Below are 26,533 nucleotides of genomic sequence, written 5' to 3'. Positions count from 1 at the left end.
AGTGTTTCCATCTCCTTCTATGTGCAGTTTGTAAAGTAGAGAACAGACATCATAAAACTGTCACATTCCTGGGCTCAGTGGACTGATTCATTATTTATCTCTTTGCTCAGATTGTCTGGTGTTTTTTCAAGTCTCAAATTTCTGTGTGAACATTTATTTAGATGAAGAAGGGTGTCCCCCCTCCCCTCTGCATTTGTATGTTATAATTGTATCCCATTCAAACCAGTTTCATCAGCCTGATGAAGGGTCGATAAGAAGAACCCAAAAGCTTGCTGTATCATCATGTATTTTTGTTAGTCATTAAAAGGTATCATATCTACAAGATTAACTGATTTCTTTTACTGAGAACAATCACAATTGTTTTTCACAAACATGTAGATTTGGCTCAAATTTTATGATTTGTAGCAGGAGGGCCGTTTGAGAAAAGCATCACCAAATTTGCTAGCCATTTTCTCCTTAGTACAGAAACGTCTCATATGTGGACATAAATTGCTGTTTGGATGCATAGCAGGACTGGGAAGGATAGACGGGCAGATGTTGATGGAATCATCTTTGTATGCCATTTTGCATCTACAGGGCCTCAGGGCGGCCCCAGAACAGTAGAACCTCCACCACAAGGGACTCCTTTTCGGAAGCTACACCCATATTCATCTAGGTGTATTAGAAGTGGTTTTGTTTGGGATATATCATTTTATACTATGGGGGCGTACATAGGCTGTACAGAGTACATTAGGGTTTTGGCAGGAGAGAATGAATAGGAAAAACAGTGATTCTGTCCTTGTTGTACTGGTTTTGTTTTTATTACGTACACCGTACGGTATAAAGGACATGTTAGCTTTATTCTAAGGGTCAGTGTGATTACAGTGATACCAAGTTTATGTAGTGTTATCTTTAAATACTGCACAATAAAAGAATTTTTCATCGGCATTATTATTTTGCGCTCCCAAACTCAGAGAACTATAATTTTTTTATAATGCGGTCTATGGAGCCGGGCGAGGGCAGGTTGAGTTTTTTTGCAGAATCAGTTGACAATTTCATTTGTACAATTCTGGGGTGCATACAACTTTTATATCTCTTTTTATTCTGTTTTTTGCAAATCTCTTTGTATTGTATATAATTATTCTTTTCACCTTGAGCACCATTCAGAATAAATAGCATAACTACTTTATACTACAGGTTGTTAGGAGTATGGCAATACCAATTTTTGTAGGAAGGTTTTTTGCATTTTCCGATAGTAAATCGTTTTTTAGTCAAAAATGGCAATTTTTATTTTTTCTACATGACTTATTTTTAATAAGAAAAATAAGATTTTGGTTTTCAATGTAAACACGCTTTCTCATCTCGTTCATTGGGGACATGGCTTTTTACCGTGGGTAAGCTACTTCTACTTGGAAGCAGATATAAGTGTTGGATCCTCGCTCTGCAGGCACCATCTAATCGGTTCATATGCAAGCAGAAGGAGCAGCCAAGTAGGTATAACAGGAAAACACTGCAAATGAGCTACAGCAAAATAACTATAAGGCCTCATGTGCACGGGCAGGTTGGATTCTACATGTGGCTAATAAGGCCAGCAGCTCAAAAACCCTGCGGATAGAGATGACTGCTACCAGGTAGGCCACCTTGAAGGTCAGAAGACGTACTAGAACCTCATTTAATAATTCAAAAGGATATGACTGAAGTGCGTTCAGCACCAGATTCAGGTCACAAGGTGGTATGGAAGAACAGTATGGAGGAAGGGCATGAACAACTCCTTACACAAAAGTACAGATAGCAGACTTCGAGGCCAATAGGCACTGGAACAGAACAGATATTATGGATATCTGACCCTTCAGGGAACACAGACCTAAGCCTATATCCAGGCCTTGCTGTAGAAATGACAGAAGATGATGAATATGGCAGAGGAAAAACCGCATAGGGTGAAAACTGTGATGTTCACACAAAAAAAAATGGCATTGCGGCCTCGGCGCATATACGCTGCGGCCCATGCCGTCTGAACAGGTGCACAAATGTTAGATTTGTGTGCCCGTTCACGTGTTTTTAAGCTGCCGGTGGGAGCACGTAAAACCGCCTACGCTCGTGGAAAAGGCTCGTCAATTGGGGGACCTTCTGTATCTATTGTCGGTGGACACAGGGAAGGCGTTTGATACAGGAAAGACATTTGATAGGGTGGACTGGGGTTATTTCTAGGAGACTTTAAAGATAATTGGCATAAGTCCCAGATTTATCAGCTGGCTCATGGCCCTCTACCATGGCCTGACTGCTTGAGCACACATAAATGGACAATTGTCAGGTCTGATAAGAATCAACAATGGCAATAGGCAGGGTTGTATCCTGTCTGCTTTTCTATACATATTAGTAATGGAAATGCTGGCAAATGTGCTGAGAGCAAACACCAATATATGCGGGTTGAGACCGGATAAACGGAGCACAAGGCCGCCTTGTACACAGTCGAACTTTCGATATATGTCACCAATCCGAGAATAGCACCGCCTGTATCTTAGAGAATTTGAGACTTTTGGGAAACTGTCTAAATTTAAAGTAAATTTAAATAAATCTGAAATACTTAATGTGACACTGTCAAAGGCAATAGTGGGAACGCTACAGTCCGCATGCCCTTTTGTCTGGAGGGTGGAAGAGATTAAATATTTGGGGACCGTGATTACAGCAGATATTGACAACCTTTTTGAAAAAAAACTATAGATCCCTACTGATGGCCCTCAAGGCGTACATGCACAGATGGAGGGTCCTGCTGCTGTCTTGATTCGGTAGGGTAAACAGAGTTAAATTGAACTCCCTGCCAAAGCTTTTATATATCTTCCAGATGGTGTCTATAAATTATCAGGGGAGTTTTTATCCAGGATTAGGAAGTCCATAATGAAGTTCATTTGGGGAAACCATAGGCCGAGGCAGAACTGGAGAGCCCTCACTAGCCCTAAAGAGTGGGGAGGAATGGGAATACCAAATTTCTTACTATATTACAAGGCCTCGCAGACAAAATGCATACTAGACCTATTGTAGAACATACAAACAGTGAGTAGAGGCTGAACAAGACTTGGCCCTGTTTGGAGGACTCGGGTGTGTCTGGTTGCTGGGCACAGAGACACAGGAACCTGGGAATGTCCACTTTCCTGGACAATCTTATGTGAGCGTGGGCTGCCCCTGATACCAAATCAGGGCTTAGATCCAGACCGGGGCTCCTAACTCCACTGGTGAGAAATCCAGGCCTTCCTACAGGGTACTTCCCTGACAGCTGAGTGGATCAGGTTCCCCGGGGTTCAGAATTTGTTGATAGAATCTAGGATGAAATCATTGTGAGAGATTTTGGGTGAAGAGGACTCACCGACCAGAGCGTGGTACCAATACCTACAATTCTGCCACTATGTGAGGTCTTTTGGCAGTCTAAGGCAGCTGGGGAGGTCTGTGACTGCTTTCCAGAGTTTGTGTTTATTGATCCCAGATGAACCTTTGAAAATCTCTACACTATACAGAAGACTTCTAGAGACAAAAACAAAGGAGGAAGAAAGACTTGAGTGAGACTGGGACCTAGGCAGTTGCCCCTCAGGGAAGTTGTGGAGAACAGTGTGCGTTCTGACTCATAAAATGAATATATCAAGCAGGATGCAGGAGCTTAATTATAAAATTCTGGCATTTGTGATAAAGACACCGGTTGGATTGACAAAACTAACCCCAGCAGCCGAAACTGTTTGAGATACCTCCGGTAGTGAGGGACATTAATCCACTCATTAATGCAACCTCTCTGGCAGGAGGTGGCTGAATTGTACAAGTCAATATGCAAAAGTCCAATCAACCTGACACCTGTAATTGCTTTGTTGTCAGTCATTCCGGGCTCATTGTCCCGAATAAAGAGCTCTCTTCTGAGATTTTTACTTCTGGTCATGAGGCAGATTATCCCCAGGAAATGGAGATCTATCATTCTCCCTTGAGGCTGATGTGGCTAGAGTCATTAGACAACCTAACATACATGGAAGAGTTATGTGCTAAAGATTAGCTAAGGTTTACAAAATTTTATGCCACTTGGGCAGTGTGGTTACAGTTTCGCTCTTCTCTGAATGCCTGGCTTGTGGATGGGCTATTACGCCTTTACATGGTATACAATGCCAGTAACTTATAAAGCATAGACTAAGGCTAGACTTTGTGATTAATTTAGATCTCTGACTTAGGGCGCATGCCCAGGAGCATTGCTTGATATGCCTGCGAATTTACACCATGGGAGTACCACGTTTAAAAATGCGATATTGACTGCGAGTGATTGCGGAATTCCGCATTCTCCATTAATGCCAAATTAATGGAGATCTCCCGCTATGGAAATCCACGGTAAAATAGAACATGCCACAATTTTTTGCCCACGGTTTAGATCCACGGCATAACTTTGCATGTGAGCACTGGAAGGCAGAAAGCTATTAGGTTCAATAGAACCTAATAGCTATGGAATTCCGACGAGGAAAACGCAGCAGAAATCCGTCCGTGGGCATTCGCCCTAAGATGGACAGGTGGTTCCTACTCCCCATTCCCTCTACCCTTCCCCCCTCCCCCTCATATGAGTACTCTACCCGCACCTTCCTTTCCTTTTCTCCATGTTTATTTCTCATCTCTTTCTCCTCCTCTAACTTTCTTCAGACTGATGGATCTCTTGGAGAGACGTGAGCTGGAGATTGTATTAAAATTACTATATAAGACATTAAGTAAATGTAAAGCAAGGCAGAAATGGTCAATGTTGTCACAGTTTTTTTTATTACAATCCAATGTCCATTTTGTATGCATTTTTATGGATGATGCAGCTGAGTAAAATACTTTTTGAACCATATCAGTCAGAGAAAGACTCAGATAATTCGCCCTCTGAGCGACTGCTGTGTCTATGGAAAATTTCGTGATGCATGCTAGGAGGCGCTGAATGAGAGGAAGAAGCCGGGACTCCAATGATAACTTAGAGCGGTAAGACCTAAGCCTCTTATGTGGTCTGCCCCGCAGGAAGACCTGCAAGAAAAAGAGGTGCTGTCATCAGATACAGTCTGTCCAGCCTGTCGAGAATCACAGTGGATGACCAGGTAAGGTCTGAAATGTCATGGATGACCTTTGGGGGTCCACGGCGTGATCAATAGGAATGTTTGCATCCTTCCAAATTAATGTTATGAGACTGTGCGCACAGCCTGAAGCAATCACACTGACACAAGTTCAGTATAAGAAAACTTCCTCATCTCTGCTTTATTTGTGGGCATGTAGCCTCTTTTATAAAGTTTAACATATCTGCCCTTTTAGGCAGGCCAAAGATTACATAGATACAACGTATTGATTGATTATTGGATAAGAGTCTTGAGATAATATAATAATAATAATCTTTATTCCGCCATCTTATTCCGCAGCGCTTATTCCACAGATTCTTCCTTTATCTGGTCATCTGTTATTGCCCGTCACGTGGTATCAGTCCGGAGGGGGCAGGACGAGATGAGTGGGTTGTCTTGGGCACCACGTGTGGATGGTCCGATATGATTGGAGGCTATGACTTGAACTAATATTTGCATAAATTTCCCGTAAACTGCTTATGTTGACAAGTGCCTTTGCTAAAAGCGGTAATGTTAAGACTGCGGTTACGTGTGTCTGACTTGCTTCTCCTAAAGTTTGCTAGGAATCAGGAAGTAGAGTGTTCCACTTAATGTTAGTTTCTGTAAAAGTCTGTTAGAGTTTAGGGAAATGGAGAGTTTCATTGTATATACGAGAAAGTGGATATATTGGGTATATAAAAATATATATATATATATATTTGTGAGTATTTAATGAACACCACACTAGTAAGAGTTTCCCTCCCCCACATGCAGCACCACCGCCCTTGATGATACACCGAAGGGGGATGGGAGAAACACAGCCCTCATCTGGAAGTATAGGAGGGGACACCGAAGTGTTTGCTCAGCTGATAGAAAGAACTGTCTGTGCATCCTTCAAATCACCAGGCAGGATGCGGAGAAGCCATAGAGGCAAACAGTAAAACAGAGGAAAAGTAAAACAGCAGCGTGGAGATCAAACCCATATCACTGCATACACCAGCCCGGTGAGATAGAGGAAATCAACAGACCCTCAGAGATAAGCACAGCAGACCAAGAACGAGGGAAAGTACCCCCCAAAAAGCACAACAAGCACCAGAGAAGCCCACAGCAAGAACCCAGACAGGTGTGAGAGGAGTTGTTGCTCACAAGTTGGTAATTTACTATGTTGAAAAATAATTAATTTACCCTTGGGAAGACTATACTTACCCATTATACCTCTCAATGATTGGGGGACCTGCATTGATTGTGGGCCCAAAAAGTTTGAGGCCGGATGGCGAGCTTCACGGTTCTGGCAATGTCCCCACTTTCCCTGTCACTCACCAGCCTTTAATAAGGAAAGGAGTGTTCTGGACAAAAGAAGGCAGAACCCTATTGTAGGCTGTCCACCTTCGAAAATGCCTAAACGTGCCTTCTTTTCTTCTAAGATGGGGGGGTGACAACAGAAGGGATGAAATAGTTCTGTTCGCTCTCCTCAGTGGGGTAACATGTAAAGTCCCGCCTCCCTATTTGCCCTGGGACCAAATATGGTACTTGAAGACTGAGAAGGAAGGAATGTGGGATTGTTATGGTACTATTTATCAATTAAAAAGAATAGCAAAAAATAAAAATAAAAAGAAGATGGCTTCTTCCCTGATGAGTTATTTGAAAAAATGCGATTTTGTGGGTGAAACATTTGTCAAATACAACATATTACTATGGTTTTTGCCCTGTGTGAGCTCTCTGATGTGCAACAAGATTTCCTTTGATATTAAAACATTTCCCACAATCTGTACATAAAAATGGCTTCTCCCCTGTGTGAATTCTCTGATGTCCAACAAGATTTGCTTTGGAGATAAAACATTTCCCACAAACTGCACATGAAAATGGTTTCTCCCCTGTGTGAGCTCTCTGATGTCCAACAAGATTTGCTTTGGAGATAAAACATTTCCCACAATCTGCACATAAAAATGGCTTCTCTCCTGTGTGAATTATTTCATGTCTAGCAACATCTGATTTCTGGGTAAAACATTTCCCACAAACTGCACATGAAAATGGTTTCTCCCCTGTGTGAATTCTCTGATGCGTAACAAGATTTCCTTTGGCATTAAAACATTTCCCACAATCTGCACATGAAAATGGCTTCTCCCCTGTGTGAATTATCTGATGTCTAACAAGAACTGCTTTTGTAGTAAAACCTGTCCCGCATTCTGAACATGAATATGGTTTCACCCCTGTGTGAGTTCTCTGATGATCAACAAGCTGTGATTTCTGGGTATAAGATTTCCCACATTCTGAACATGATAATAACTTCTCCCCTGTGTGAAGTCTCTGATGTTTCACAAAAGATTTTTTATTTTTAAGAGATTTCCCACATTCAGAACATGAATATGGCTTTTCTCCTGTATGGATTCGCTCATGTCTAACAAAATGTGATTTAAATGTAAAAGATTGCCCACATTCAAAGCACAAATATGGCTTTTCTCGTGTGTGAATTAGCTGATGTGTACCAAGATTTCCTTTTTGTGTAAAAGATTTCCCACATTCTGGACATGAATAGGACTTTTTCTGTGTGTCAACTCCTTTATGTTCAACCTCTCTTCCATAAATTCTATGTTGCTCATCAGTCTGTGATGAATCAGAAGATGGAACCTGTTTAGAAGGATCAGATGATAGAAGTTTGATGTGAAGGGCTGAGGGTATATCTGGGATATTGGCAGGCTCTTCATATGTATCTTGTGTGATACCATATTCTTCTGCTTTACAATCTGTTGATATCAGCTGTCCCTCTGAGCTCCTGGTGTCATCATCTGCCATCAATAAAAAGGATTTTAATATTTTTGAATATCACAATTATATTTTATTACATTTCTATATTCAATTGTTGAAATGATTTAATAGCAGGCACAATAATTTGTGGAGCACCTAATCTGACAACCACCCTTAAAGGGGTTGTCCCGTGAAATCAAGTGGGGTTCAGCACTTCTGTATGGCCATATTAATGCACTTTGTAATATACATTGTGCATTAAATATGAGCCATACAGAAGTTATACACTTACCTCCTCCGTTGCTGGCGTCCCCGTCTCCATGGCGCCGACTAAAGCTGCCTTCTCCTTCCATTAGATGCGCTTGCGCTGTCCGGTCTTCTGCTTTGTTGAATGGGGCCGCTCCGGCGTGCTCGCGCCGCACGTCTTCTGCGCATGTGCAGACCAGCTCTCCGGTGCGAGCAACAGAGCAGAAGAACGGACAGCGCAAGCGCGTCTAATGGAAGGAGAAGGCAGCTTTAGTCGGCGCCATGGAGACGGGGACGCCAGCAACGGAGGAGGTAAGTGTATAACTTCTGTATGGCTTATATTTAATGCACGATGTATATTACAAAGTGCATTAATATGGCCATACAGAAGTGAATAACCCCACTTGCTGCCGCGAGACAACCCCTTTAAGTATCAATCATTTTAGCCAATAAACTCTTCTACATTTTTCATCTCCAGTGAAGCCCAGTTCTTCCACATTGTAGGGCGTGTTCTGCACTGATTTCCTCCTGCGGTGATGGTAATTTCCTACATCCAGCGGGCGCTCTCAGCTGCTGCTCTTATCCGCGGCTCATACAGCTTGTAAGGTTACAGAGCGCAGGAGCCGTACGAACCGTAGATAAGAGCTGCTGACGCCCCCTGCTGTAAACTGCCCTGTACTGTGCTGTAACTATAGTCTGCTGACCAGGGAATAAAGACACTTTTAGAAGCCCGGCACCGCCATTATCAATGGGCACAGATATATTTGTAGCCATTCACTAACGCAGCTGATCGATAGTGGAACGAAGATGTGTGTAACTTCCTACTGAGCATGCCCAGTAACTCTGGTTTCTCAGCAACAGAGGATTGGAAACACAATACGGGCTCATTCACACGGCTGGATACGCAGCATGTTCACATACAGAAATACATATAAAAAGCCACATGCGAATAAACCCATTCAAATCAATGGGTCCCATTCATTCAATTTCACGTGCGCAATACAGAGCGTGAACGCGCCCTGATGGTAACTGCGCACGCGCAAAGGCACTAATGGAGGATGGGAGTGACTAATAAATGATGTTGCCCAGGGTGGACGTAACCTACAACAACCCGAAAAATTACAAAAAGGAGAGACATGGAGTACTTTGTACAATACTGCTCCTTTCTTTATAGTACATGGAGTCCCAGCCGGGAGCAGACGGGATGTGAGAAGCTGAATGCAGCCTGGAGAGGACTTCTTACACGGCGCCTGCGGCCGGACTAAAATACTAGGAGGAAATAATATAATTATCACCATGTATTCTAGGATTAATAGAAAACCATCATGATGACTGATCTGTACCCGTTGCAGAGTGCAGGAACATAGTGATCGGTTAGCCACAGGATTAGGATCGGCATATGATACTATTAGATTGTGCTTCTGGGACCTGTATGTAGTACTATGGGTTTCCAGGAGCACATTTCCACAGGTGTGACATGATTGAACTGGAGGGGTGTGGTGTTCTCCAGCCAGCCAATCTCCACTGGTCTGCTGCCCATATATTTCAGCCCCCTTTACTCTAGGGTTTGGTTTTTTGCATCCCTGTTATGTGTTGTGTATGTAGGTGTGAACAGTGCCATGTTCAGTGTCGGTGCAGGTGGTTAGACATCAGTTGTGAACAGGCATTTTTAGTGTATAGGTGTGTGAACAGTGATGTGTTCTGTGGGTCTGAGCAAGTGGCCAGACATTAGGTATAAACTGTCGTGTTCTGTGTTGCATGCTGTCCCTAGTGGTTGAACTGTGTCCTGTCCTGCAGTGGATCGCTAAGCCATCTCTGGGTGAGTTAGGTCTTCAGCATCAAGTGCGGTGTCATCCTTATCAGGATAATTGCCCTGCTTGCAGGCATATTTCCTGTGGGTAGTTGTCTAATTAGAGTAAGGACCTGAGAGACAACAAAGATCCTTGAAGCGGGCATAAGTGACTTGGCAAGTTCTTGAACCAATACCTTGTACATATGACAGCTATTCCATCTGGTAATGCGTGCGGGTATGTAAGGTGCGTGTTTTGGTTGTTTGTCAGTCCCAATGTTATGCCTGCCAGTAAGTCCAGTATGTAGGCAAGGTACGCCCAACAGATGTAACAGACCCTTTATGCAAAGATGAACAGGAAGAGCACCACCAGAGCTGCACACAATAACCTTCAGCAGACTAATGACCAAACTGACTCCATGAGGGGGCCGACTCCATATGTACTATGGCTCTATAAGGGAATATACAGCTGAAAACCCCGACAACACAGACTCTTCTCTACATGTAGTCTCACCTGGGGGGTCATCTGTAGGGATCTCCTCCTTACATGGCTGATACCACCTCACATGTGTCTCTGTAGCATCAATAGGGATCAGATCTTCCTCCAGTTTCACCAGCTGTGAAATAAATATTGTAAAAGTCATCACACAGTTGGAGAAGTCGTGTGGGAGGTTTTATATGGCCAGAAAAGGTCATTAATTAGTATGAGGAGCCGGAATGACATGACAGCAGTAGTGATCTGGGCCAAATAGCTGCAGGTCTCCTGTATAACTCCAACCTGTTGCTTCTTTATTCCAACCAGAAGTCTCCAGAAGCAGAAAATAGTGATAAGATGCGGAGATCTAATGTCTGCGGTCGGCTGTAATCCTGCCATTTCCAGCTTTCTCATTACACAAGTATCAATCATATAATAAGACTGAACACAAGACCTTCCCAGCCGTCCCACAGACCAGAGGGGAGATTTCATGAGACCTTCTCTCCATCTACCTGATCATCCTGTGGAAGAAGAGGCCGGGGACATCTCTCCGCTGCTGTTCTCTTACTGGATCTACCTGCAGAAAACACAGACAGCCACTGAATTTATTCTCTACATACAAATAATAAAGGCCGTGTGGATTTAGTCCTGTCTATTACCTGGTGATAGGGGGGGCTGGTGGTCCTCCATCATGATGTCCTTGTACAGATCCTTGTGTCCTTCTAAATACTCCCACTCCTCCATGGAGAAATAGACAGTGACGTCCTGACACCTTATAGGAACCTGACAACACAATGATACCGTCATCACCCAGACACGTTATACCGCCATAGCGTTACTGTATAATGTCCCAGCATTCCCAGCAGCGTCACCTCTCCAGTCAGCAGCTCAATCATCTTGTTGGTGAGTTCTAGGATCTTCTGCTCATTGATCTCCTCCAGTATCAGGGGGCGAGGTGGAGGCCCTGTGATTGGGCTCAGGGGTCTTCCCCATCCATCAGACACCGGGGCCTGACAGCCATCACTAGAAGTCTTCTTCACTACCGTGTAATCCTGTTTATGGGGAGACACATCCATAAATATCACTGCAGACTAGAGATGAGCGAGCACCAAAATGCTCGGGTGTTCGTTATTCGGGAGGAAATTATCGCGATGCTCGGGTGTTCGTTTCGAATAACGAACCCCATTGAAGTCAATGGGCGACCCGAGCATTTTTGTATTTCGCCGATGCTCGCTAAGGTTTCCATGTGTGAAAATCTGGGCAATTCAAGAAAGTGATGGGAACGACACAGCAACGGATAGGGCAGGCGAGGGGCTACATGTTGGGCTGCATCTCAAGTTCACAGGTCCCACTATTAAGCCACAATACCGGCAAGAGTGGGGGCCCCCCCCCTCCCAACAACTTTTACTACTGAAAAGCCCTCATTAGCAAGGCATATCTTAGCTAAGCATCACACTACCTCCAACAAAGCACAATCACTGCCTGCATGACACTCCGCTGCCACTTCTCCTGGGTTACATGCTGCCCAACCGCCCCCCCCCCCCCACAGCGCACACCAAAGTGTCCCTGCGCAGCCTTCAGCTGCCCTCATGCCACACCACCCTCATGTCTATTTATAAGTGCGTCTGCCATGAGGAGGAACCGCAGGCACACACTGCAGAGGGTTGGCACGGCTAGGCAGCGACCCTCTTTAAAAGGGGCGGGGCGATAGCCCACAATGCTGTACAGAAGCAATGAGAAATAGAATCCTGTGCCACCGCCATCAGGAGCTGCACACGTGGGCATAGCAATGGGGAACCTATGTGCCACACACTATTCATTCTGTCAAGGTGTCTCTGCATGCCCCACTCAGACCGTGGTTTTTTAATTCATAGACACAGGCAGGTACAACTCCCTATTGTGAAGTCCCTGTCGACCGACAGCATGGGTGGCTCCCTGGAACCCACCGGCGGTACACAAAAATATCCCATTGCATTGCCCAACACAGCTGAGGTAGTAATGTCATGTTTAATGCAGGTGGGCTTCGGCCCACACTGCATGCCCCAGTCTGACTGGGGTTCTTTACAAGTGGACACATGTAGGTTAAACGCCGTGTGGACCCACAGCATGGGTGGGTGCCAGGAAGCCACCGGCGGTACATAAAAATATCCCATTGCATTGCCCAACACAGCTGAGGTAGTAATGTCGTGCTAAATGCAGGTGGGCTTTGGCCCACACTGCATGCCCCAGTCTGACTGGGGTTCTTTAGAAGTGGAAACAGATGCATTTATAATTCTCTGTGGACCCACAGCATGGGTGGCTTCCTGGAACCCACCGGCGGTACATAAAAATATTCCATTGCATTGCCCAACACAGCTGATGTAACGTCACGTCAGCTGTAATGCAGGTGGGCTACAAATTAATTTGATTACACTGTAGGCGAGGGCCCACAAAAATTGCTGTATCAACAGTACTAATGTACATCAGAAAAATTGCCCATGCCCAACCAAGAGGGCAGGTGAAACCCATTAATCGCTATGGTTAATGTGGCTTAAGTGGTAACTAGGCCTGGAGGCAGCCCAGTTTAACGAAAAATTGGTTCAAGTTAAAGTTCCAACGCTTTTAAGAGCATTGAAACGTATAAAAATTTTTGAGAAAAATTATATGAGTGAGCCTTGTGGCCCTAAGAAAAATTGCCCGTTCTGCGTGATTACGTGAGGTTTCAGGAGGAGGAGCAGGAGGAGGAGGAGGAATATTATACACAGATTGATGAAGCAGAAATGTCCCCGTTGTGGATGGTGAGAGAGAACGATGCTTCCATCCGCGGGTGCAGCCTACGTATTGCTTAGGTATCACTGCTGTCCGCTGGTGGAGAAGAGAAGTCTGGGGAAATCCAGGCTTTGTTCATCTTGATGAGTGTTAGCCTGTCGGCACTGTCGGTTGACAGGCGGGTACGCTTATCTGTGATGATTCCCCCAGCCGCACTAAACACCCTCTCCGACAAGACGCTAGCCGCAGGACAAGCAAGCACCTCCAGGGCATACAGCGCTAGTTCAGGCCACGTGTCCAGCTTCGACACCCAGTAGTTGTAGGTGGCAGAGGCGTCACGGAGGACGGTCGTGCGATCGGCTACGTACTCCCTCACCATCCTTTTACAGTGCTCCCGCTGACTCAGCCGTGACTGGGGAGCGGTGACACAGTCTTGCTGGGGAGCCATAAAGCTGTCCAGGCCCTTAAAGACTGTTGCACTGTCTGGGCTGTACATGCTGCCTGATCTCCGCGCCTCCCCTGCTACCTGGCCCTCGGAACTGCGCCTTCTGTCACTAGCGTTGTCGGATGGGAATTTTACCATCAGCTTGTCCGCCAGGGTCCTGTGGTATAGCAACTCTCTCGAACCCCTTTCCTCTTCGGGAATGAGAGTGGAAAGGTTTTCCTTATACCGTGGGTCGAGCAGTGTGTAAACCCAGTAATCCGTAGTGGACAGAATGCGTGTAACGCGAGGGTCACGAGAAAGGCATCCTAACATGAAGTCAGCCATGTGTGCCAGGGTACCTGTACGCAACACATGGCTGTCTCCACTAGGAAGATCACTTTCAGGATCCTCCTCCTCCTCCTCCTCAGGCCATACACGCTGAAAGGATGACAGGCAAGCAGCAGGGGTACCGTCAGCAGTGGGCCAAGCTGTCTCTTCCCCCTCCTCCTCATCCTCCTCATGCTCCTCCTCCTCCTGAACGCGCTGAGATATAGACAGGAGGGTGCTCTGACTATCCAGCGACATACTGTCTTCCCCCGCCTCCGTTTCCGAGCGCAAAGCATCTGCCTTTATGCTTTGCAGGGAACCTCTCAAGATGCATAGCAGAGGAATGGTGACGCTAATGATTGCAGCATCGCCGCTCACCACCTGGGTAGACTGCTCAAAGTTTCCAAGGACCTGGCAGATGTCTGCCAACCAGGCCCACTCTTCTGAAAATAATTGAGGAGGCTGACTCCCACTGCGCCGCTCATGTTGGAGTTGGTATTCCACTATAGCTCTACGCTGCTCATAGAGCCTGGCCAACATGTGGAGCGTAGAGTTCCACCGTGTGGGCACGTCGCACAGCAGTCGGTGCACTGGCAGATTAAAGCGATGTTGCAGGGTGCGCAGGGTGGCAGCGTCCGTGTGGGACTTGCGGAAATGTGCGCAGAGCCGGCGCACCTTTACGAGCAGGTCTGACAAGCGTGGGTAGCTTTTCAGAAAGCGCTGAACCACCAAATTAAAGACGTGGGCCAGGCATGGCACGTGCGTGAGGCTGCCGAGCTGCAGAGCCGCCACCAGGTTACGGCCATTGTCACACACGACCATGCCCGGTTGGAGGCTCAGCGGCGCAAGCCAGCGGTCGGTCTGCTCTGTCAGACCCTGCAGCAGTTCGTGGGCCGTGTGCCTCCTATCTCCTAAGCTGAGTAGTTTCAGCACGGCCTGCTGACGCTTGCCCACCGCTGTGCTGCCACGCCGCGCGACACCGACTGCTGGCGACGTGCTGCTGCTGCTGACACATCTTGATTGCGAGACAGAGGTTGCGTTGGAGGAGGAGGAGGGTGGTTTAGTGGAGGAAGCATACACCGCCGCAGATACCACCACCGAGCTGGGGCCCGCAATTCTGGGGGTGGGTAGGACGTGAGCGGTCCCAGGCTCTGACTCTGTCCCAGCCTCCACTAAATTCACCCAATGTGCCGTCAGGGAGATGTAGTGGCCCTGCCCGCCTGTGTTTGTCCACGTGTCCGTTGTTAAGTGGACCTTGGCAGTAACCGCATTGGTGAGGGCGCGTACAATGTTGCGGGAGACGTGGTCGTGCAGGGCTGGGATGGCACATTGGGAAAAGTAGTGGCGACTGGGAACTGAGTAGCGCGGGGCCGCCGCCGCCATCATACTTTTGAAGGACTCCGTTTCCACAACCCTATACTGCAGCATCTCAAGGCTGATAAATTTGGCTATGTGGACGGTTAACGCTTGAGCGTGCGGGTGCGTGGCGGCGTACTTGCGCTTGCGCTCAAACACTTGCGCTAGCAACGGCTGGACGGTGCGGTGCGAGACATTGGTGGATGGGGCCGAGGACAGCGGAGGTGAGGGTGTGGGTGCAGGCCAGGAGACGGTAGTGCCTGTGTCCTGAGAGGGGGGTTGGATCTGAGTGGCAGGTTGGGGCACAGGGGGAGAGGCAGCGGTGCAAACCGGAGGCGGTGAACGGCCTTCATCCCACCTTGTGGGGTGCTTGGCCATCATATGTCTGCGCATGCTGGTGGTGGTGAGGCTGTTGGTGGTGGCTCCCCGGCTGATCTTGGCGCGACAAAGGTTGCACACCACTGTTCGTCGGTCGTCAGGCGTCTCTGTGAAAAACTGCCAGACCTTAGAGCACCTCAGCCTCTGCAGGGTGGCATGGCGCGAGGGTGCGCTTTGGGAAACACTTGGTGGATTATTCGGTCTGGCCCTGCCTCTACCCCTGGACACCGCACTGCCTCTTGCAACCTGCCCTGCTGCTGCCCTTGCCTCCCCCTCTGAAGACCTGTCCTGTGTAGGCGTTGCACACCAGGTGGGGTCAGTCACCTCATCGTCCTGCTGCTCTTCCTCCGAATCCTCTGTGCGCTCCTCCCTCGCACTTACTGCCCTTACTACTACCTCACTGCAAGACAACTGTGTCTCATCGTCATCGTCCTCCTCACCCACTGAAAGGTCTTGAGACAGTTGCCGGAAGTCCCCAGCCTCATCCCCCGGACCCCGGGAACTTTCGAATGGTTGGGCATCAGTGACGATAAACTCCTCTGCTTGGAGAGGAACCATTGCTGCCCAATCTGAGCAGGGGCCCGAGAACAGTTCCTGGGAGTCTGCCCGCTCCTGAGCATGTGTCATTGTAGTGGAGTGAGGAGGCTGGGAGGAAGGAGGAGTAGCAGCCAGAGGATTTGGATTTGCAGCACTGGATGCAGAATTGTGGGTGGATGATAGCTTGCTCAAAGCACTTTCTGCCATCCACGACAGGACCTGCTCACACTGCTCATTTTCTAATAAAGGTCTCCCGCGTGGACCCATTAATTGGGCGATGAATGTGGGGACGCCAGAAACGTGCCTCTCTCCTAATCGCGCAGCAGTCGGCTGTGATACACCTTGATCAGGAGCTCGCCCTGTGCCCACACCCTCACTTGGGCCTACGCGTCCTCGGCCACGTCCACGTCCTCTAGGCTTACCCCTACCCCTCAGCATGCTGTATTACCAGTGATTTCCCAGGCAGGAAATAAATTGGCGCAAGCCTGCAGGACAAATACAATTTTTCCCTTTTTGGGAAACGGAGGGCCCACTGACTATATTCAATCAGATAAGATATGTGTTGCACAGAAATGCAGTTATATGAAGTGCAGCAGAGCAGTGACTTTTCCCAGCAGGAAATAAATTGGCGCAAGCCTGCAGGACAAATACAATTTTTCCCTTTTTTGGAAACGGAGGGCCCACTGACTATATTCAATCAGATAAGATATGTGTTGCACAGAAATGCAGTTATATGAAGTGCAGCAGAGCGGAGACTTTTCACAGGCAGGAAATAAATTGGCGCAAGCCTGCAGGACAAATACAATTTTTCCCTTTTTGGGAAACAGAGGGCCCACTGACTATATTCAATCAGATAAGATATGTGTTGCACAGAAATGCAGTTATATGAAGTGCAGCAGAGCGGAGACTTTTCACAGGCAGGAAATAAATTGACGCAAGCCTGCAGGACAAATACAATTTTTCCCTTTTTGGGAAACGGAGGTCCCACTGACTATATTCAATCAGATAAGATATGTGTTGCACAGAAATGCAGTTATATGAAGTGCAGCACAGCAGTGACTTTTCACAGGCAGGAAATAAATTGGCGCAACACTGCAGGACAAATACAATTTTTCCCTTTTTGGGAAACGGAGGGCCCACTGACTATATTCAATCAATAAAATATGTCTTCTGGCCCTGCCTACACAATTCTCTCCCTGTAGTATTACTGCAAGGCGCAATGCTCTGCAGACAGCCGATTTTGAAAAGAAAAAAATATGCAACACTGCTAACAGCAGCCTGCACAGTACTGCACACGGATAGATGTGGCCCTAAGAAGGACCGTTGGGGTTCTTGAAGCCTACACTCACTCCTAACACTCTCCCTACAGCAGCACCAACAGCAGCACTTTCCCTCAGCTAACTCACAAGGCATCTGAGGCGAGCCGCGGGAGGGGCCGACTTTTATACTCGGGTGACATCTGATCTCCCCAGCCACTCACTGCAGGGGGGTGGTATAGGGCTTGAACGTCACAGGGGGAAGTTGTAATGCCTTCCCTGTCTTTCAATTGGCCAGAAAAGCGCGCTAACATCTCAGAGAGGAAACTGAAAGTAACCCGAACACCACGTGGTGCTCGTTAAGAGTAACGAGCATCCCGAACACCCTAATATTCGCACGAATATCAAGCTCGGACGAATACGTTCGCTCATCTCTACTGCAGACATTTTCACCTCCCCAGTTATATTCATCAATCACTAAGGTTCTGTTCACGTTTGTCTTTACCAATTTCCAGAGATCTTCCCATCTCTAATTATATCCATGTGATATTAAAGCCTATGGAAACCTTTTTTGCATGAAAAATCAATACACACATATCCTACTAAGTTCCTACAGAAAGAAATGAAGCAATTATCTGTGTTTTGCTTTAAGTTTTCATTCTGATACATTTAGAAAACTTGATACTTGCATTGCCTTTAGTCCTGCCTTGTTATGTCTGGCTGGGGATGTTCTCAGCACTGATCAGCTGGTCTCTCATGAAGGAACACATACTCAGCTCCCCTCCCTCTCCACTTTCAGAGGCTGTTTAGCCATGCTCACTCAATATCACATAATGCTACCTCTCTGTTCACTATTTGGGGGGGGGGGGGGAGTGTAGATTGCTGGTGGTGGAACAGATGGCATTGTAATCAACTACACTTATATGCTTATCTCTAGATCAAATGATAAGGTGGTGGGAGATGAGCTTCACCTATTGTACTTTCGGCAGGTGGGAGGGGGCAGATGATCTGGATGTAGAGCAGAGCATGACAAAATAAGAGTGCTACAAGGCGCGGCATCTCCCGACACAGTCATACAGTCCTGTGTAATACGTTTTCTCCCTGCATACATATCACAGGTTTAATTATTCTCTATCACTATGTATGTATTGCAGTGAAAGTAACAAACAATGACATATAAGCTCTCCATAGACTGCACTCCCCTGTGTGAAAGACTCATATGAACTTACAAATGATAATGTAGCACCTTCTTCCTGTTACTGAAGAAATCTTCTGTGGGGTCGTTTCTCAGAAATCCCTTACTGTGTAATGTACCCCCCTCACAGCGTGCTCATTCTTTTACAGCGGATGCCAGTCCGTTAAATGACTGCACGAGCGCTGACATCACCGCTAAAGTTGTTAGCACTCCTGCAGAACATTTAGACAGACTTTGCCACTGGATCGCTGGGTTCATGCTGGCTTCTCGCTCAGCGCTTCACCTTCTAAGTGAAGCGCTGAGTGGAGAGCATTTACACGGAACAAGAAGCGATTCAGCGATAGTTTTTATGCTGACTGAAAGTCAGAGATAACGACTTGCAAAGAAATAGTGAGCGATTTTCTTTGCAGTCACACTGCAGGATTACCGCTCAGATAATAGTTACATGTAAATGGGCCATTACTCAGGGAGGGACGCTGCGGGAGCGGCTCAGAAGCAGCCATCAGTTTACTGTCATGGATATTGCTAATTAGTCATTCCTCTGGTCTGCAATGGCTTGGCAAACAATACAAGCATCAAAACTAAACAATCAAAAGCAATCTTTTCCAAAACACATTGGTTAAAGGAAATAAAAGAGCAAAGGTGAACATACTATTTTGTCAGTAAAATAAAAAAGTTATGGCTGTCAAAAGATCCCGGCAAAAAAGAACTAAAAAAATAAAATATTTTTGGAAAAAAAATAAACGTAGTAGAGTGAAAAAATATATATATAAATTTGGTATCGAAGTAATCGGACAGACCCACAGAGTAAACTTATCATGTCATGTTTGTAGTGTCTGTAGTGTGTGCACCCAAGAAAAAAGACCCCAGAAAGATTTTTTTTCCACTTAGTTTTTGTTTATGTTTTTCAGTACATTATAAGGTATAATAAATAGTACCGTTAAAAAATGTAACTCGTCCCACAAAAAACAACATGCAGACGTCTACGTGGATGGATAAATAAAAGAGTTAAGATTTTTTAGTGGGGAAGAAAAATCAAAAAGCAACAACCAAAAAAGGCTTTTTTAAAAGTGGGGAAGTAAAACCAACGAAAAAAAGGCTGCGTCCTTAAGGGGTTAAGCTTCTGTTGACATTTGTGTTCATCAATTCCTTTGTTCCATCATAGTAGCAGAAGAACAAAACTGACAAGAGTGTCGGATCCGTCATATGACAGACCTCAGTGGTCCCTGACAGACCCCATTGTCTTATATTAGGGGTCCGTCATCTTACCTGAAAAACAGCGCAACGGGTTATTCTGTCCTTCATGTATCTGCAGTAAATCCTCTGCCGTAGATGTGAACAGAGACTGACAGAGATAAGAATGATGGAACGTGACGTCATCCCCAGAATCTCTCACCTCTCCTATAAGCTGGAAGAGTATCCCTAGGGTGAGGGTGAATATACTCTCCGCCATCTTGTCCCGGTTCCTCTCCATCCTTGTTGGGTTAATCAGGATAATTATCTGATAAAAAGGTATCAGCCGAGGATCCTGGAATCACAAGAGTTAATAAATACGGATCATCTTGGAGCTTCAACAAGAAAGGGAAGTCAAGGTGCGACAGCCGTGATTGGTTCATTGAGTGCGGAAGTGATTGGCTCTCGAGCACTGCAGCTCAGCCAATCAGGGCCAGTGCTTCCTGGAGGCGGGATGTATAAACGCTCTGACCAGGAAGTGACGACTGAAGACTACAGACAAGTGTAGCAGAACTGCCAGAGGAGAAGTGTGGTGGAGGGGACAACACTTGTTAGGTAATGTAATGTTTGTTTTATTGTTTTTTTTATGTAGCTAGGGCTTATTTTAGGGACAAACAGTAGGACTTCCTACTGTAAAAGTTGCATCACATCGCACGAAAAACGCAATTTTGTGCGATGGGCTGCAACACAAGGGAAGGCTTTATAGGAAAAGATGCACCGAAACGCATTGCCTACTCTGTCAACAATAAAGGCAACTTCTCCCACTATGTACTGGTCGGAATACTCCAGCGGTGCTACTACATCTATTTGAAGTGTCTGCACTAGGAGGGGCTTCTGTGGTTACCATACCCCCCCCCCCCCTTTCAAAGTAAGCGCCAGCTATTTCTTGGGGCTACTAAAGACCCCAGAATCCCCTCTTAGGGCTGCCCTATGGGCGCAGGATTCTTTTGTAGCTATATTGTTTTCTTTTCTTATTCTATAGGGAAACATCAGCTACAGAGCATCACATATTGCGCCCGTATAGAGCACGCCACGTTTTTTCTCTCTCGCAATGTACCTGCGTACAAAACAGTGCTAATGTGAAGGAACAGATAGGAAAGCATCGGCTTCACATACATGTGATTTGCAGCACGGTCGCATCGCAAGTAAAGTCTGTGATTTCGTCTCCAGTGTGAAAGTTGCCTAAAAACTTTGCCACACTTGAATTGTCCCTCTTGCTATTGTTCAAATGTGGGGAGTTGAACCGCCAATGTGAGGAAAGGCATTCCGAAAAATGGCTAAAAAACCCAACTACATACTATGGCGCTTGTACCTCCGTCACTCCCCACAGATTTCACCGGACGTTTCCCATCTGCAGAGCGAAAGAGGGCCGAGCGCGCCGGGTTATGGGAACATGCAGATAGACCCAGAGACTAACATTAGTGCCTGATTACTGAGAGAAAAGGGAATATTGATGACTAATGTGTGAGAGCCGCTGAGAAGTAACAGCCGTCCTCTGCCACACGGGGAGCCGCACACATTCACTACAGAGAGAGAAGGGAATATTGGTGACCAATGTGTGAGAGCAGCTGAGAAGTAACAGCCGTCCTCTGCCGCACGGGGAGCCGCGCATATTCACTACAGAGAGAGAAGGGAATATTGGTGACCAATGTGTGAGAGGGGCTGAGAAGTAAGAGCCGTCCTCTGCCACATGGGGAGCCGCGCACATTCACTACAGGGAGAGAAGGGAATATTGGTGACCAATGTGTGAGAGGGGCTGAGAAGTAACAGCCATCCTCTGCCACACGGGGAGCCGCGCACATTCACTACAGAGAGAGAAGGGAATATTGGTGACTAATGTGTGAGAGCGGCGGAGAAGTAACAGCCGCCCTCTGCCGCACGGGAGCCGCGCACATTCACTACTGAGAGAAGGGAATATTGGTGACCAATGTGTGAGAGCAGCTGAGAAGTAACAGCCATCCTCTGCCACACGGGGAGCCGCACACATTCACTACAGAGAGAGAAGGGAATATTGGTGACCAATGTGTGAGAGGGGCTGAGAAGTAACAGCCGTCCTCTGCCGCACGGGAGCCGCGCACATTCACTACAGAGAGAGAAGGGAATATTGGTGACCAATGTGTGAGAGCGGCTGAGAAGTAAGGCGCGTCCTCTGCCACACGGGGAGCCATGCACATTCACTACAGAGAGAGAAGGGAATATTGGTGACTGATGTGTGAGAGCGGCTGAGAAGTAACAGCCGTCCTCTGCCGCACGGGGAGCCGTGCACATTCACTACAGGGAGAGAAGGGAATATTGGTGACCAATGTGTGAGAGCGGCTGAGAAGTAAGGCGCGTCCTCTGCCACACGGGGAGCCATGCACATTCACTACAGAGAGAGAAGGGAATATTGGGGACCGATGTGTGAGAGCAACGGAGAAGTAACAGCCGTCCTCTGCCACACGGGGAGCCGCGCACATTCACTACAGAGAGAGAAGGGAATATTGGTGACCGATGTGTGAGAGCGGCTGAGAAGTAACAGCTGTCCTCTGCCGCACGGGGAGCCGCGCACATTCACTACAGAGAGAGAAGTGAATATTGGTGACCGATGTGTGAGAGCAACGGAGAAGTAACAGCCGTCCTCTGCCACACGGGGAGCCGCACACATTCACTACAGAGAGAAGGGAATATTGGTGACCGATGTGTGAGAGCAGCGGAGAAGTAACAGCCATCCTCTGCCGCATGGGGAGCCGCACACATTCACTACAGAGAGAGAAGGGAATATTGGTGACCGATGTGTGAGAGCGGCTGAGATGTAACAGCCGTCTTCTGCCACACGGGGAGCCGCGCACATTCACTACAGAGAGAGAAGGGAACATTATGGATGACCAATGTGTGAGAGCGGCTGAGAAGTAACAGCCGCCCTCTGCCACACGGGGAGCCGCGCACATTCACTACAGAGAGAGAAGGGAATATTGGTGACCAATGTGTGAGAGCAGCTGAGAAGTAACAGCCGTCCTCTGCCACACGGGGAGCCGCGCACATTCACTACAGAAAGAGAAGGGAATATTGGTGACCGTTGTGTGAGAGCGGCTGAGAAGTAACAGCCGTCCTCTGCCGCACGGGGAGCCGCACACATTCACTACAGAGAGAGAAGGGAATATTGGTGACCAATGTGTGAGAGCAGCTGAGAAGTAACAGCCGTCCTCTGCCGCACGGGGAGCCGCGCACATTCACTACAGAGAGAGAAGGGAATATTGGTGACCAATGTGTGAGAGCAGCTGAGAAGTAACAGCCGTCCTCTGCCACGGGGAGCCGCGCACATTCACTACAGAGAGAGAAGGGAATATTGGTGACCGATGTGTGAGAGCGGCTGAGAAGTAACAGCCGTCCTCTGCCACACGGGGAGCCGCGCACATTCACTACAGAGAGAGAAGGGAATATTGGTGACCAATGTGTGAGAGCAGCTCAGAAGTTACAGCCGTCCTCTGCCACACGGGGAGCCGCGCACATTCACTACAGAGAGAGAAGGGAATATTGGTGACCAATGTGTGAGAGCAGCTGAGAAGTAACAGCCGTCCTCTGCCACACAGGGAGCCGCGCACATTCACTACAGAGAGAGAAGGGAATATTGGTGACCAATGTGTGAGAGCAGCTCAGAAGTTACAGCCGTCCTCTGCCACACGGGGAGCCGCGCACATTCACTACAGAGAGAGAAGGGAATATTGGTGACCGATGTGTGAGAGCGGCTGAGAAGTAACAGCCGTCCTCTGCCACACAGGGAGCCGCGCACATTCACTACAGAGAGAGAAGGGAATATTGGTGACCGATGTGTGAGAGCAGCTGAGAAGTAACAGCCGTCCTCTGCCACACGGGGAGCCGCGCACATTCACTACAGAGAGAGAAGGAAATATTGGTGACCGATGTGTGAGAGCAGCTGAGAAGTAACAGCCGTCCTCTACCACACGGGGAGCCGCACACATTCACTACAGAGAGAGAAGGGAATATTGGCGACCAATGTGTGAGAGCAACGGAGAAGTAACAGCCATTCTAGGCCACCATGCTCCTAGATTGGGGGAAAGGCCAGACTTGCGAGGGTTAAGGATGCATTTACACGAGAACAACCCCCGGCTGAGAAACTTATACTAACATCCCACTTGTAAACCCGTGATTTATACATGTCAGACGTCACGCTGGCATAGCTGCACTTGTGATTTTCACATGAAAATTGCCCATTATTCCCTATGGAGCTTATACAAGTAAGGGAGATGGTACAATACCTCTGTGGCGCCACCTATTGGATGGCAACATTCCTGCAAATCAAGTATTTGCATATACGGTTAGTCCCCTACTTGCGAACAAATGGTTATATGGAGCGGGATCGCGGGTGGATCCCGCTCCATACAACGTCGGGTGCCTGCTGCGATTACAGCCGGCATCCGGCGGCAGCAGTTCCGACGAGCCGCGCCGCTTGTCGGTACTGTTAACACTCTGACAGCGGTATTTAAAGTGTTAACAGTTCTGACGAGTGGCGCGGCTCGTCGGAACTGCTGCCGCCGGGTGCCCGCTGTAAGAAACAGCCGGCACCCGACGTTCAGGGGGCCCGTACAGCGTCCCACGATGAGATCGCGGGATGCTGTGCGGTTGCTAGGCAGCCGGGGACCTCCTGAAAGGCCCCAGGGCTGCCTATGCAGAGTGCCCATCAAGCGCACGGCTTGCTAGGCGCTCTGCATAGACAGCCCTAGGGCCTTTCAGAAGGCCCCCGGCTGCCTAGCAACCGCGATCTGACCGGACAGGCTTCTATCAGGCTTGATAGAATCCTGCACAGTATGATGTAATGCCATAGCATTACATCATACTGTGCAGAGCAGATTGTTCGTATCTAGCAAAATTCGTAAGTCGGGGACTATCTGTATATCCCAGAGGAGTGTGCATGGCCTTATAAGTCTCCTTAAGAGATGACACCCTCCTCATGCCTGTGGAGCAGGAATGCATTGCATCACACTGGTATGAAACTGGCAGGTAGATGTGAGCGCACTGCGATTATTTTCCAGCTCCCCATTGATACATCTACAACTATGATCCCGACAGATGGAGGGAGATTCATGAAAATGTCTAAAACAAACATTGTGCCACCCCCCTCAGCAACCAATCACAGCGCAGCTTATAGCACTACCTGCTCCTCAGGAGAGCTGTGCTGTGATTGGTTGCTATGGGCTTCCATAAATCCGCCCCCCAGTGCTGGTGCCCCCACATACCTCCACCTGCAGCCGGACAGGAGCCGTGGGGTTGTTCTGTGCTTACAGGACCTGTGATGATGTCACCGTCATGTGATCAGTGTGTGGGAGGAGACAAGGGGTCACATGACCAGGTCTCTCCGCTCAGTGGATGCAGGACTCTGCTGTGGGAGGATATATTCAGAGAGTGTATGGAGCAGAGCCGAGCGTGTGTGAGGGACGGAGGAGCGGAGCCGAGCGTGTGCGAGAAGGAGGAGCGGAGCCGAGCGTGTGTGAGACGGAGGGGCGGAGCCGAGCGCGTGTGAGACGGAGGAGCGGAGCCGAGCGCGTGTGAGACGGAGGGGCGGAGCCGAGCGCGTGTGAGACGGAGGGGCGGAGCCGAGCGCGTGCGAGACGGAGGAGCGGAGCCGAGCGCGTGCGAGACGGAGGAGCGGAGCCGAGCGCGTGCGAGACGGAGGAGCGGAGCCGAGCGCGTGCGAGACGGAGGAGCGGAGCCGAGCGCGTGCGAGACGGAGGAGCGGAGCCGAGCGCGTGCGAGACGGAGGAGCGGAGCCGAGCGCGTGCGAGACGTAGGAGCGGAGCCGAGCGCGTGTGAGACGGAGGAGCGGAGCCGAGCGCGTGTGAGACGGAGGAGCGGAGCCGAGCGCGTGTGAGACGGAGGAGCGGAGCCGAGCGCGTGTGAGACGGGGGAGCGGAGCCGAGTGTGTGCGAGATGGAGGAGCGGAGCCGAGTGTGTGTGAGACGGAGGAGCAGAGCTGAGAGTGTGCGAGACGGAGCCAAGTGTGTGTGAGACGGAGGAGCAAACAGCACAGCGACAAATCTGTGACAGCAAACAGCACAGCGACAAATCTGTGACAGCAAACAGCACAGCGACAAGTCTATGTGACAGCACCCCCACCCCCGCAAGAAGTCTATGTGACAGTACCCAACAGCAACAAGTCTGTGACAGCAAACAGTGTCATGACGGGACCCCCTTCCTGACCAGTGACAGCCCGGCACCCGCACCCCCCACCCCCACCCCACCCGGCGCTAAGTGACATGCCAGCACCTGCACCCCCCCCCACTAACACACCCCCTTCCACCAATGGTGAAAGCCCGGCTCCCGCACCCCCTCAAGCGCTAAGTGTCATGCCGGCACCCACATCCCCGCGACCAGGGACAGCGCAGCAACCCCTACCCGCACCCCCCACCTCCTCCCTGAGACCGGTGACAGCACGGCACTTCCCCCCCTTCCCCAGACCACTGACAGCCTGGCACATCCAACCCCCCCCCCTCCCAGACCAGTGATATGCCGGCGCCCCAACCCCACTCCCCTTCCCAGTGACTTACCCAGAAGGACGATCCACTGGGGGAAGCTACTCCTCTTCTGCCGGAGCCAGGGGAAGCCGTTGCCATGGAGCAGGAGAAGACTGCGCATGCGCCTGCATCAGGCGCGTTCACATGGACCTGACCGGCCAGCAAGAACTACAGCGCCTGCGTGACTGTTGGGAGAAGAGACACCGCTGGAATGGTCGTATCCAAGGACAGCAGACAGGTAACTATAGGCGGGTC

General features: G+C 48.5%; 1 protein-coding gene across 1 annotated transcript; it reads right to left on the bottom strand.

The window, feature by feature from the left end:
- Positions 1-5,192: 5,192 nt before the first annotated feature.
- Positions 5,193-25,070, bottom strand: LOC136624378 (gastrula zinc finger protein XlCGF57.1-like). Its single transcript, XM_066598345.1, has 7 exons — positions 25,004-25,070; positions 19,933-20,064; positions 11,188-11,367; positions 10,975-11,098; positions 10,828-10,892; positions 10,355-10,457; positions 5,193-7,846 (listed from the first exon to the last, which is right to left on the bottom strand). The coding sequence occupies exons 2-7, from the start codon at positions 20,008-20,010 to the stop codon at positions 6,753-6,755; spliced, it is 1,644 nt and encodes a 547-aa protein (XP_066454442.1). The 5' UTR covers positions 20,011-20,064; positions 25,004-25,070; the 3' UTR covers positions 5,193-6,752.
- Positions 25,071-26,533: the final 1,463 nt, after the last annotated feature.

Source organism: Eleutherodactylus coqui, chromosome 4 (genome assembly GCF_035609145.1).
Source record: "Eleutherodactylus coqui strain aEleCoq1 chromosome 4, aEleCoq1.hap1, whole genome shotgun sequence".
NCBI classification, from domain to species: domain Eukaryota; kingdom Metazoa; phylum Chordata; class Amphibia; order Anura; family Eleutherodactylidae; genus Eleutherodactylus; species Eleutherodactylus coqui.
The sequence above is the reverse complement of the archived record's forward strand: the minus strand, read 5'-3'. Positions and strand labels throughout refer to the sequence as shown.